The 13,245-nt window shown below is 38.8% G+C and overlaps 1 protein-coding gene across 2 annotated transcripts in view; it reads right to left on the bottom strand.

The window, feature by feature from the left end:
* The window catches only part of LOC103463593 (endonuclease V), a 64,298-nt gene extending 52,884 nt beyond the window's left edge, over positions 1-11,414 (bottom strand). For both annotated transcript variants that reach the window (XM_017306578.1, XM_008407041.1), the window contains exons 1-7: positions 11,296-11,414; positions 10,280-10,451; positions 7,017-7,151; positions 6,133-6,172; positions 5,563-5,675; positions 446-514; positions 124-252 (exon numbers count right to left, since the gene is read on the bottom strand). In XM_017306578.1, the coding sequence (XP_017162067.1) occupies positions 124-252; positions 446-514; positions 5,563-5,675; positions 6,133-6,172; positions 7,017-7,151; positions 10,280-10,451; positions 11,296-11,348 (711 nt within the window). In that variant the 5' untranslated portion in view covers positions 11,349-11,414. The remainder of the gene's footprint in view (positions 1-123; positions 253-445; positions 515-5,562; positions 5,676-6,132; positions 6,173-7,016; positions 7,152-10,279; positions 10,452-11,295) is intronic.
* Positions 11,415-13,245: the final 1,831 nt, after the last annotated feature.

Below are 13,245 nucleotides of genomic sequence, written 5' to 3'. Positions count from 1 at the left end.
AAGACGTGCCCACCGAAGCAGCGTTCTGCCTCACAACTGAGCAGCTTGGCGCGCTTACAGCAAGGCATGTCGCTGTGACGTGTCAGACCTGACGAACCCCTGCAGTGTTTGTGTGTAGGGTACCTGTCTGATGGGCTCAGGTACCCGGTAGCGGCAGCACGAGTGTGTCAGGCGGACAGCGGTGTCCAGGCTGATTCTGTGACCCACGGAGACGTAGACGGGCTTGGAGCTCTTATCGCAGCTTCTCAACGCCTGAAAATAGAGAACAAATATCTCCCGTAAATGTTCAGCATCCATCTCTCTGCGATGTTGATCATCCCTAAAATAATTTGACTTTCAACTGGGTGGCTGTGTTTTGAAGTGAGCCTGCAACAAAGCACCACTTTAGTTGAAAGTTTCTATTTTTTCTTTTTTTTTTTGTCAGTTTGTTTGTCCTCTGACGCACCTTTCCGAGCACTTTGCCCGAGGCGGCGGTGAGTGGGAAGCTGTCTCCTCCTTTTTGCAGAGCAGCAATCTGCAGAGGCAAAGAGACAGAAATCAAAGCCAAAAGACATGTACAACATGACATAACAAATAGCAACTGAGTGAAAGACACCGTGAACTCAGAAAGAGGGAGAAAGGACTCTCTGCTGGCTTTTTTTCCTGTAACCTCCAAGTGACCTGACGTTCATGTACAGCTGAAACCAGGCTTCAACGGGGTTCAAGTGTTTAACCTTATTTTCTGTTACACTGTTTTCCACAGCTGTGGCAGTTTTTATTTTTATGATACGGATTACAGTTTTATTCATATCAACTTTGAAGCTCTCCCTGACGTTCATCTGAGAAATACGTTAAAGGTATAAACTAAACTTGATTTGCTAAATAGGACATTGATCGTCTTTCTGGAACAGTTAAACCCCTAAATGCAAGTATATGCCCCAACAAATAAAATTACAAAGGGAAAATAAAATACAAATAACATAAAATATCTTTAGGCATTAATTCAGATGTTTTATAGCTGATATTGTCCTAGAAGGAAATCACTGTTTGCAACTGCAGAGCAAATATTTAAGCTGAACAGCTTCCTTTTCATTTAGCCAGCAAATAACGTCCTCCCGGCTTCCTTTTGAACTCCAAAAAGAAATTTGTTCCAGAGCCAAAATCAGTCAACATCCCCTTTTCAGAATTTAAAAGAGCCTAAATAAAGACCTCTAAAATACTTTTTTGAATGTTTTCGCAAAGAATGAACCCCCCGACCCCCCACCGAATGACGGGACTTAAATCTGACCTCTGTTCCAGCTAAAGTTTTGCTCCAACAGTCAAAGAGACAGGGCAAAGTCAGGCGCAGCGATGCGGGCTGCTGTTGACAGGTGCACTGTGTGTTACGGGGCCAGAGCAATGAAGGGAGTTTAGCCTCCGTGATGGATGGAGTGTCTGCTCCACTATGACTGATTACAGCAAGCAGCCAGCAGGAGGACGGCCGCACGGAGCATCCAATCCAAGCTGGGACGAGTCCAACCGTGTGTGAGATAGAGGCCGGCCTGCTTCCTTCGACTCAAGAGGAGGACAGAACGCCAGAAAAGAGCAGAAGTCAGAAATACAGACGAGGTCATCAATAACACACTGATTTAAGTCACACCTAGGTTACCAATGAGGGAGGGGAGAAGAAGAGAGACGAAGAAGATACGAATGGAAAGAAGGAAGAGACAGGAAGAATAAACTAGAGGCTGTGGATGAAAGAAAACAAAAATGTCTACAACTTTCACTTTATTGAAAGTCTAAGATCTTTCAACATGTTTTGCCTCCAAGCAAGCTAGAAGAAAATGCATTTATAATAGCTCAGAAGCACCACATTGAGATATAAATAAATGGACAGCAGGATAACACACCTAAATGAGGACACTTTATGGACACTTGTGGCTGTTAATTTAGTTTGACAGAAAAAATAGCAGCTGAAGTGCACCTTGTTTATTCCTGAAAAAAGAAAAAAAATTCTGCTTTTGCCATAAACCTGAACCAAAACTACTTAACATTTTTATATGTCATTTGTTTCAACAGACAGATTTAAAGTTTTTTGGGGGGGTGGAACTATATGAGCAGATGGATGATTTGAGATAAATTCTGAGATCAGAGAATCAAAGAACCATCTGTGCGATGTATAATAGTGGGTTTCCTACAAAATTTGATGTATTACATAATGTTTAACTTGATGTCAAATGCTGAACAATCAATACCAGCTCAAAACAACAAAGAAACACTTGAGTGAGAGCTCTTCAAGGAGAGGCATGATCCACAGATTGAGAGAACCTGGAATAGAGACAAAACCTTCCAGAAGTGGATGCTATTTTTACCGAGCAAAAATAGCTCGGTAAAAATATGCCAAGGAAAAATTACTTTCTGGCCAAAAATTAACATAAAAGTGCAACAAAATTCTGTGGTGTTAAACTACCACAGCATTGAGACTGTTGGACAAATGAAGATTTGTTAAATATGTCAATTCTGTCCTGCTATATTTTAACTTTAAGTTATTTTAAAAGTCTGATATAGAGCTAAATAGACTGGATGAACTATTTCTGTCTATTGGGGATGTTGTCTTACTCTTACATCTTAATAACTGTCCAGCACAGCTTTTTACATGTGTATCTGAGATCCCGTAATGGCTCATTTAGTTTCTAAAGGGCTCGTTTTCAGTCCAATTTCCAATCTGGAAAGGAGCCTGTTCCGGCTTATGTTTCACACATTATTCCACTACTAATTTACTAAACTCCTCAATCAACAAAGATGTGGTTTATGTGGAGCATCGCCATTCAGTACGTGCCTGTAGACAAATTGGTTAAACCCGCAGAGAGTGACAATGGTGCCAAAAATACGGATGGGAAGCAAAATCAAAAATTTCCCACAGAAACTGTGTCAAGCTTGAGCCCAAAGGTGCGGCCCGGACATGCGAAAGTAATGCTGTTTGAAACTGACAATAAAAGAGAAGCTATAGCTAGTATTTGTACAGACGTTCAAAGGGGGATTGTGTGTGACTTTATCCTCTGGGGAGACCCTGATCTGGGTATATAAAGATCAGATTCCTTCCGGTGGTGGAGACGGGATATTTATGATGCCAGAGCAACAGACACTAATTGAGGGAGATAGAGATTCTCCTTCAGAGAATTCAATTAGCATGTTACAATGCCACTTGAGTGTTTTAGGCATAAGCAGTGTGTGTGTCTGTGTGTGTTGCATCCAAATGGACTCAGCAGTGGATCAAATATGTATTTTCTTTATCTCAACAGAAAATGTAAATTTTTGTCCTTATAAGTAGAAGAAAACTAACGTTGCACATCAGCTCAAAACAGCGCAACTTCGGAGATGCCTTTCTTCAGCAGGGACAAAGATGCCGATGTGCATAAACTGGAAGATGGATAAAACTAAAATAAGTCTTACAAGACAAGAAGTCAGAGGCTGCAAAGGATTTGATACTTGAACCAAAATTTCCCTTACAGCTGGAAAATGAACTGTGCAGCATTCAGGACTGGTAATGCCATTAGGCAGCTGGATTTGGACTTTAACTGATGTTTGCAAAATATAAATAAATACATTAAGTTTCAGGTGAGTTATTCACATAAAGTTGCAGTATGTAACTTTTATAATAAAAAAAAAATCTGTTTTTTACATATTTGTTGAAACTGTCACTATGCTATGACACAGGTAATCTGTGGTCCTACTGCCATCTGCAGAAGTGGACCGCTCATGGTCAAAAACAGCCAATCAGAGCCTGGAGGAAGGTCGTATCATTGTCAATCCTGCTCGTATACACACTGCTCCATTTATTAATGGAGGAGAATCGAGGAAAGAGCTACTGAGCATGTATTGCTGTCAAAAAAAACAAATACTGATATAAAGTTCTGTTGGTTAAGCTTAACATTTTTCCTATAGCAGCGTGAAGAACCTCAAAGTTCCCAAATAACAGAGTTTAGTGACGGCTTAAAGCTGAGCTGCAGAAAGTTGCATTGCACACTTAGTTGAGAGCATAAACATTCTGCATGTGTTCACGTACTTAATGCTGTATTTGTCTGGTAAATGTGCGTACTGAAAAAACGTGGCAGCAGCGGATATTTTTGGTCCGAATGTGTGCCGTTACACCTCTAAATTTACTTTTTTTTCTCTGACTCCAACAGAATGTTTGTCCATCAGGTAGATTTTTGACTTTAATTTGTTCTTGTCCCTCCTTCTCTAGGTCACCGAGGCGCCAGACTGGAACAAAATGAACATTTGCATATTAATCAAATCCAGGTTTTGCAGTCCCAGAAGCACACTTGGACCAAAAGGTATTTGTTCCATCTTGATTTGTATTCACAGCATCTCATTAGCATTAGCTACACAACAAGGACTTGTCACACTGTCAAAGCCGAACATAAACACACTCTTCTGGCAAACAGAAACACGTGGATGTGAGCTGAGGAAACACACAAAAAAACAAACTCTGTCTGTTGCTTTGCCCCTCTCTGACATTTGCAGTGAGAAACAAGTCAGAATAACAAAAACTAATCACTCTTTCAAACTTTCAGTCAAGGATTGAAGCTCTTTTAAATGAGAAGCAAATTAAGCTAATGGAGACACAGTAAATGAAGCACAAAAAAGCTATTTGTGGTTAGTATTAAAAAAAATTTTAATTAGAGACTAAAGCTCATTATATTTTTTTCTGCATTTCAAACCCCATGAAAAAATTACCCGTTTCAAGCAAATATTACATTGAAGAGCTTTACACTAATTCACTTTGATCAAAGCCTGGCCATCGCCTTCCTATGCAGTTCCACTTGATTCTCATCTCCCTTCATTGCTCGGTCTGGGATTTCTCCCATTCAGCTCAATTTCGTAGGATGCATTTCTGCTGAGCAAATCAGCGAGCAGAAGGAGGAGCTGTGAAAGACGAAGCTGGATTTCTGTGCTGTTTTAGAATTATAGTCTGCCTATAGATGTAGTTTGGAAATGGCAGCGGAGGAAGTGAACGAAGCCATTCAGTTCATGTTGGCCACGCTCCCCAATGTTGAGCGATTGAAGTTGGAGCAAGAGGAATGTTTAAGACACTCTTGCAAACATTTTGTGACCCTACTCCACTTGGCACTCATCTCTTCGCAGTGGGGGATGGTTGTTTACAGCTTTACACACATCACAGCCAAATTTTAGCAATTAGGTAATATCACGTTTAGTTGTTTCAAACTTCAACAGAGTCCATGTCTCTGGCAAGCCACTGTTTCTCATTATCAGAGGGTCCGGACCCTCCGTAAGAAGCAAATCGTGGAATAAGGGACTGGTTTTTACCAGGTTTCCATCTCTAGTGGCTCCTTAAATGCTTAAATTAGGAACTATATTTTAAGTGAAAAAATAAATAAATGAAATAGGGTAAATTTTAAAGATTTAAAATTGTTCCGATTTTAGACAATTAAAAATTTTTGTGTTGTGTTTAGCAAGCAACACACAAATTATGTGTTGTGTGCTACAATCAGAACACATAATTTCTCATGCCAAAACATACAGTGAGTCTTTTGATCATTCATAATCATTACATGAGTTAAAATCATTTGGTGGTCTCACTTGTGATTGGTGCTCCTCGTCTTTAAGCACCCCCTGCACCTGCAGCAGGTTCTTAGCCACGCCCACACAGGGAATACCTGACAGCACCCCGAGATGACACGCCACGCCAAACTCTGTAACGGATAAGAAAAAAACATTGCTTTTGTTTTTTCATAGTGAAGAGTAGTGGACTTTGCACACAGAACACAAATAAAATTTTTTTTTTTTTTAAAACGTAGTGTTTGATGAGGAAGAAAAACTGTCCTACAGGCTAAAAAAAAACAACACATTCTCAAAATATTTTTCTGGACCAAATAAAGACCGGGCCTTAAATTGTCAGTAAACGCTGCCCATGCACACCCAGCCTCTACAATTTCATAAGGTTGGAGCATACAAAGAGAATGACTTTTGACCATTCCTGTTGGCACATTTTCTTTGAATCATTCAATATGGTGCCTCCTTTCTTTTGCTCTCTTCTTCTTAAATCAATCCACAGGTTTTCTATCTATCGGAAATTGACCCTTTAACACGTTTTAGCACAGTTGCATTAAATATCCTTTAAAATCCATAAAAATATCAGTGAAGATGTACCTCTGTAGTGGAAAAGACCATTCCCATCCACAAACACCACCTGTTGAAAGGAAACAGAACATTTATTATATAATATCAGCTTAACTGGAATAATAATAGTAATCATAATAATAATAAAGCCAGACATAAGCAAGTCTTAATCCATCACCTACTGCCCTAAACAGTTTGAGATGTCCACTTTAAAATCTCCTTCCATCTATTTTTATTTTAACTCCCTTTGTTGGAAAACTCAGACGCGTTAGGGAAACCTGTGAGCTTGAGATTTTCCGTCTCCAACATACCAGTGAATGTTTGAGAATGTTTTTCTGAAAGGTTGCAGATAAACGGGCAGGGACAGAGCATGTGTGTGCCCATGCTAAATGTCAGTAGAAGTAAATCAGTTTGTGCGTGCGTGCGTGCGTGCGTGCGTGCGTGCGTGTGTGTGTGTGTGTGTGGGCGTGTGTGCGCGCGTGTGTGTGTGTATGAGAGAAACTCTGACCGTTTCTACACATTTTCTTGCGTGGGGACGGTGAGACAGAGGGGGAGGAAGAGGAGGAGGCGTGTGGGCTGTGACAAACAGAAGCGTGTGGGTGGGGATGACTTAGAGACGACACATGGAGGAACAGTGAGAGGGAGAACAGAGCAACTTTGTCATAGACGCTCTAGTTGATCTAATGTGTTTGAAGTGAACCGAGCTGAACCTGGGTAATACAAGACCTAATTAGAGGCTGTTTAAAGAGAAGTAAAATGAGTTTAATTATTGCGGGCACATCTGACTTGTTGCATCAGATCTGGCAGAGATGAGGATAATTATTTTAAAACTAATTGAGGGACTCACATTGTGGTTCCCTGTTTAATCCAGCACAGAATTCAGACTCGTCTGTCTTCCCTCATTGGACACACACCTGAGGCACAAGTGTCGTCTGGCTGGTCTCTAGCCGCTGCAGCGCCTCCAGGAGGAAAGGGGTTTCTCTGAAGGCCAGGAAGCCAGAGACATAGGGGGCCGTCAGGGTCACCATGCGACTGTCTTCATACAGAACCTCAGAGGAAAGAGCAGAAACCAGTCAGTTCACTGTACTGGGTTTTAGAACACCAGTACAGTGTCCTAAAAGAGAGACGGAGCGATGCTGTCTAGATCCAGATGTTCCAGTTTAATCCACCTCTACGGTTTAGGATCCATTCGCATTTATGCAAACATCTAACTGCCACAAGTTGTGCGAAATGAAAAAAAAATTTTTAAGAATAACTGTAAGCACCGGCATATATTATATAAGTCTTTATAAATCTTCTATCACCTCATTGCTGGTACTGTTTAGACCTTTGTTCAATAAAAACAGTCCTCGATCTCTAAACCATAACTCTACATAATCAGTATGTAGAGCTGAAAATCATTTAATGCTGAGCATTAAATGCTTTTCAGATTTACTGTTGCATGTTTGGGTTTCATTAAAAGAAAATTGACAATCTCTATCACACCTTTTTTATTTTGTTCAAGCTTTTACAAAACATCATGCAACTTTATTTTAAAAAAACATATAAATACATATGTATATATATATTCATGTATGCATGTTACAAGAAACAAAAATGTTACCTCTCTGCGTTTACTTTAACTTTCAATTTCTTAAAACGCCGCAGTAGAAAAATCTAAACCATTAAAAACGATGAGGCGGCGAGCACACCGAGTGAGATATATCTTCAGATGTCATCTTTTGTGTTTTAAATTATGAAACAGTCTAAGATGACGTTCTTGTTATGTACTGTGCTTTATTAGAATTTTATTTTTATCGACCAACACAGAGTTGAGCGGCTGTTCAAGTTGAAGGAAAAGGGTTTGCAGCTCAAGTGGTAAAATCTCTCCAGAGGACAACTACAGCATTATTTGTCCTAAACAAACCTGGCCTTTGCGGAGAATTGACAAGAATAACACCGTTGTTGGAAGAAGGCAACAAGAATCTGCCATGTATGAGACACAGCAAACATGTAGAAAAAGCTGATCAGGTCAGATGAGATCAAAATGAAAGTTGTTTTTGACTTACATGCATAATGCTCCTGGAAAAACGGGCAATACTTACAGTGACAAATGGTAATGGCAGTATTATTCTATGGTGGATGCTTTTCAGCAAAGACATTGAAACGTGTGTGAATTTCACTTTTTGTTGGATTTTGTGTAGAGTAGAACTGAATTTTATCTCAACGACGATATTCCAGATTGATATAGTCAATTATTCAAAACAAACAAAGCATGAAAGACTTTGGGTTACTAGATGGTTTCCTTACACCTTGGGGTCAGCTAAGTGCTAAATGATGAACATTTAGCCTATAATAGCTTATAAAGTCTGTCACTAAGCACACATATGCTTTAAGCACACTGCTTGAATCTTTTGTCTGTTTTAAGCAGCAATGTCACAGGTGACCGATTCTCCCATGATGACCTTCCTGGGATCCTGCAGATAATCAGCAGGGTTCAGGAGACCAGAACCTGCATCTCTCTGGAGCACAAGCTGTCACAGCTCTCTGGTCACTCTAAAAATACTTTACTGTTGCACCTCAGATGCTATAAGGTCAGGCCTAAATCACCTTTCTTCAAAGTAAACAGCAGATGCTACAAATTAAGACTTTGAAAAGGTGCTGATTTGGCACAGAAACTAGTGAACGGAACGTCAACACACGATTTGTTTCTTGACAAACTGTCAAAAAATGTCTGCCTTTAAAAATACCAGCTAGCTTTCAGGAATATTTGTGTTGTGTTATGGACTCCAATGACAATGTTACAAACTGCACAATAAATGTTTTTTTTTTTTTTATTCCTTACCAGTGATCAGTTTGAGTTCTTGTGGCACAAACAGTTTGTAGCACTAGATTTGTTAAAAATGCAGAAAACTTACGATAATTTTAACATAACATCTTGATCAGAAGCTTTCCTTCATGGGTTCGGTGTCAAACATTTGGGATAATTAAACAGGTGCACATGCAGTATACAGTGGCCCTCAAAAGAGTATACATCCCCTGATCAATATGTTTGGGATTTGTGGTGTAATTATAGGTCATGATCAACAATTTCAGATTATCTTTCCAAAAATCCTTGTATCTTGTACCATTTGACCAAAAAAAATAAAGAAATGTAAACAAGAAAAAAAAAAGTTGAAAAATATATAGAGAAACTGTAACGGCTAAACCTTATTTCCGATAAGACAGATTGACTAAACCTCACGGAATGTATGATCTTAAAAAGACTGAATCTGGAAAATTAATTAAAAGGGTGCCTTGTTGAAGTACCAGTGGGTGGTGGGGTTAAATATCACATTGTTTTTAGAAAGTTTTTTTTTTTTTTTTTTTTTGCCATTTTTGTCTTTTTTTTTTTTTACTTGACAAAAACCTGCCATTTTAAAAGGAGTGTGTGTTGAGTGTCATTGTAATCAAATAAGCATCCAATTAGATACACTCCAATATAATCCTAGCTATAAAGCAACGCAGTTAAGTTCAAATTATTGCTAAAAGGGTTGAAAAGTTTCCTATCTAGGGAAAAACAACCAATTCCATGGAGTCACTGACTCAGCTGTTGTTATTATGTACTTCACTCCACTTACAGTTTTATAGATCTCAGAGTAAAACTGTCCGGAGTTGTTTAGTATGCTGTAAAATTACAATAAAATAGGACGAATTGAATTGATCGCATTACAGGTTTTGGCATTGGATGATGAAGACAAATGGCCTGGTAGACATTGCGAAGCATTTTAAACTATATGTCACTCTAGACACCAAGCAAATATTCCAGCTGGAAGCATGAGTAATGTTTCCCTCATACCATCAGCTTTCTGAAGTCATAAAAACAGCAGCTAATTAAAAATAATGATGACTCAAAGAGCGAACACTTTAAATACGACTGCTTTTAAAGGTCACCTGCAGCTGTCAGGCAAGATTTCCGCTGTGGTCAATATAAAGCTTTAAAAGGCCAAGCAAATATTAATAAACTGGGTTTTTCATTATATTGTGCTATGTTTTTTTTAATAGCTCTTCTGCTAAATGAATGGCACTGATGAAAAAAAGCTCACATCTGTTAAATCAAAAGAGCAGAAAAGTTTTTTTTTACTGTCGCTGTTCTGTTATTTTACCACTAGAGGAACGCGAGGTTAGGTTATAGGCTATATGATGGAGGTCAGCTCACCTTCAAATCCGGGTAACTGAGCACCACGAGCTGGGCGCAGGCGTTGACTTCATCCCCTTTGATAAAGGAGAGGTCCACGCCACCGACCCGCTCCAGGCCGGAGAAGTCTGGGCTCCTCTGCCAGTCCTCAGTGTCTTCCTCCACCACCTCCTGCCTGAGTCGCTTCTGCTCACTGCATCAGAGCAACACACACACACACACACACACACAAACACACACACACACACACACAGATGTTTTCACAAAATCTAACACTACTCATCTGTAACACTCAGAACCAAGACTCAATAATAATTTTTTCTGTTAAGAGATTGAGCTACATCACTAATTTAAGTGTACTGGGTAGGGTTTGTTGCAACTATTTGGTACAATTTCTCATCAACTATCTTTGGCTTGATGTAACACTGATTTCTTTTGCATAATGAACCAGGATTGATCAAACATGTGATTAAATTATTGTTGTTTTTAATTCTGAAAAATTCCCAAAACCTTTTAAATGAATGTCAGTTTTATGTTCAAGTCTAAATGCAATTTGGTAAAAACACACATTTATAGGGCACTGGCTATTCATTCTTTTGCATTGCAGTCTGTCACTCATTTATAATTTATTTATATCTAGGAAAAATGGTAGCTATAACTTCTTTCCCCTTTTTTCATTTTAGAAATGGGGAAGGGAAAAGTTTGGAACCTCAAACACTTTTGTATGCGCAGTTCTCCTTTGTCCACACTTTTATTTAAAAATATAAATGAATAAAAGTAAAATTCAGACTGAATAGGAACCCAACTACCTTCCTTAAAAAGTTCAACACCTATATTATTCCACGCTCTAATTTCAAACATTTTATACTAATTCGGATTTTTACAGTTGTAATTTATGCGGTCTTCAGTTTTAGCTTTGAATTAAACCCAAAGCTCGAACATTGAGACGAGGCGAGAGTAATAACGCACAGTTAACGTGGTAACTGCAGGCTATTAACCGGCGCATGGAGCCATGAGGTGTATTAGATCGCGCTAACCTTTCCCATTGTTTGACCAACTCTTCAGGTGGAGGACTGGGCATCTGGGTCATTATCTGTTGCACTTTTGATTTATTTTTATAGAAAAGGGGGCGACCAAAACAAGACAAGTAGTTCACTTCCGCAAACACTCTGACGAAAGCACAAAGGCGGAGTCTTTTAATTATACGTTCATATAGCCCCCTCTAGCGGAGCTATGCTTGAATTACATTATATTTTCTTGACATTTTACTTCTGGATTCAAAATTATGTTGCTAAAATGTATGTTGCTTAAAAAATAGATGCATAAAAGTGTTGAAAAATGCTACAATATAAATTCAGACAAATCTGGAGGAAGGAGAGGCCTGGGGGGTCTGCCTTTGTCCCACTTTACATAAATCATTCAAGTACATCAGTCTGTCATGCCGGGGTAAGCCGTGTTCACTCTTTTCAGTAGAAATCCGCAGGCTGGTGTTAAGAAATAAAACTATAAACACCTACATCTTTAGACAAACAGAGTATTTCAGACAAAATTGTTATGGATCTTTGCATTGACTTGTTGCTCCACTAGATGACAGTAGAGCCTCAAACAAACGACCATGTTCACATTCTCCGGTTTATTGTCATACGATTTCAAAAAAGTCTGGTTTTATTCAATAAATAAAACAATCAACCAATCATATAAAGCATGTGACACAATATAGATCTCACGAAACATCGTAAATTTACTGAATATCTGCTTTAAGTCCTAAATTTTGCTTCTTTTTTTTAAACAAAGCCTATCTCCTAATTGCAGGCATCCAGTCATTCGCTACTGTGTAAAATGTGAGAAGTTGTTGTCAAAAGCTGCACAGAGCTTTTGACAACATCGTTAGCTACCTTTGACCTAAAGTGTCCACCTCTACTTCCATTAAGTACTCTGGCATTTTGCAAAGGTCAAACAGGTAGGAATGTGTCTGAAACCTGTAGAATGTGTCATGGATAAACACGAAGATGAAAAGTTACGTTTTCTCAATAAGTCTCTGTAAACTTAATTTAAAACTATCATTACATTTAAGATCTTGTTTCTGATTTTAATAACAAAAACAGTTAAGAGAAGAACGTGTTATTTGTCTTTATTTTTATTAAATTTATTTTTCATTATTTCTCAGCTCTTTCGCTGTAGAATTCACTGTGAATGCAGTGACACAATAAGCATCAGCTGTTTGAAAGCCTGTGAATGAGTTGAGTTTTAGTGCTTCTTGTGCTTTTGTCTGTGTCTGGATTTACTGGATGCTGCTCCCTCATACCTCATCCTGTTGTCTGCAGCAGCTGTGAAATATTAATAAATACCATAGAGTTTGTAGCAACCAGACTTACGCAAATACTAACATAAGCACCCGTATGTTTGTCAGATGCCATGCATGCTTTTGCGTCATGAGCTGTTTCTCCTTTGGCCATTTTGATTAACTTCAAGAGGGGCAAACTTTTTCTACGTACAACAGTTCAATGGCTAGTGTTCCTCTTTTGCTGTGTTTTTATTTCAGCCCAGCTCTCTGACAATGTGGTCCTTGAAAATGGTAGGTTAAAAAATACGAATAGATTCACCTTGGAGAAAATTAGTGACTCATTAAGAGGTTCTATTTTTGCACATCATTTTCTGAATGATATTCTGCCACCGACTCAAAGCTGCAGGAAACCTATCACACCAGCAACCTGCTGAGAAATCCTGGCATGATTATCTACCATATAAAAGGATGCAGACTGGTGCAGAGTTCACAATTTAAAGAATGTCATTATAAACTGCTTGAGATCTGTTGCAGGGTTGAAAACCAGACAGGAACGTTTCACAAATACCGCAGGTATCGGGAAACATCTTAAGTAGATAAAAAATAAGATTCTCAAAATTCTTTAAACCAGAATCAGCATATCAATGGTCAACAATAATATCTTATGCTTACTCCTTAGTTAATATGCTATTTTTACATATAT

This window comes from Poecilia reticulata, linkage group LG1 (assembly GCF_000633615.1).
Source record: "Poecilia reticulata strain Guanapo linkage group LG1, Guppy_female_1.0+MT, whole genome shotgun sequence".
NCBI classification, from domain to species: domain Eukaryota; kingdom Metazoa; phylum Chordata; class Actinopteri; order Cyprinodontiformes; family Poeciliidae; genus Poecilia; species Poecilia reticulata.
This window is presented reverse-complemented; position numbering and strand designations above follow the sequence as displayed.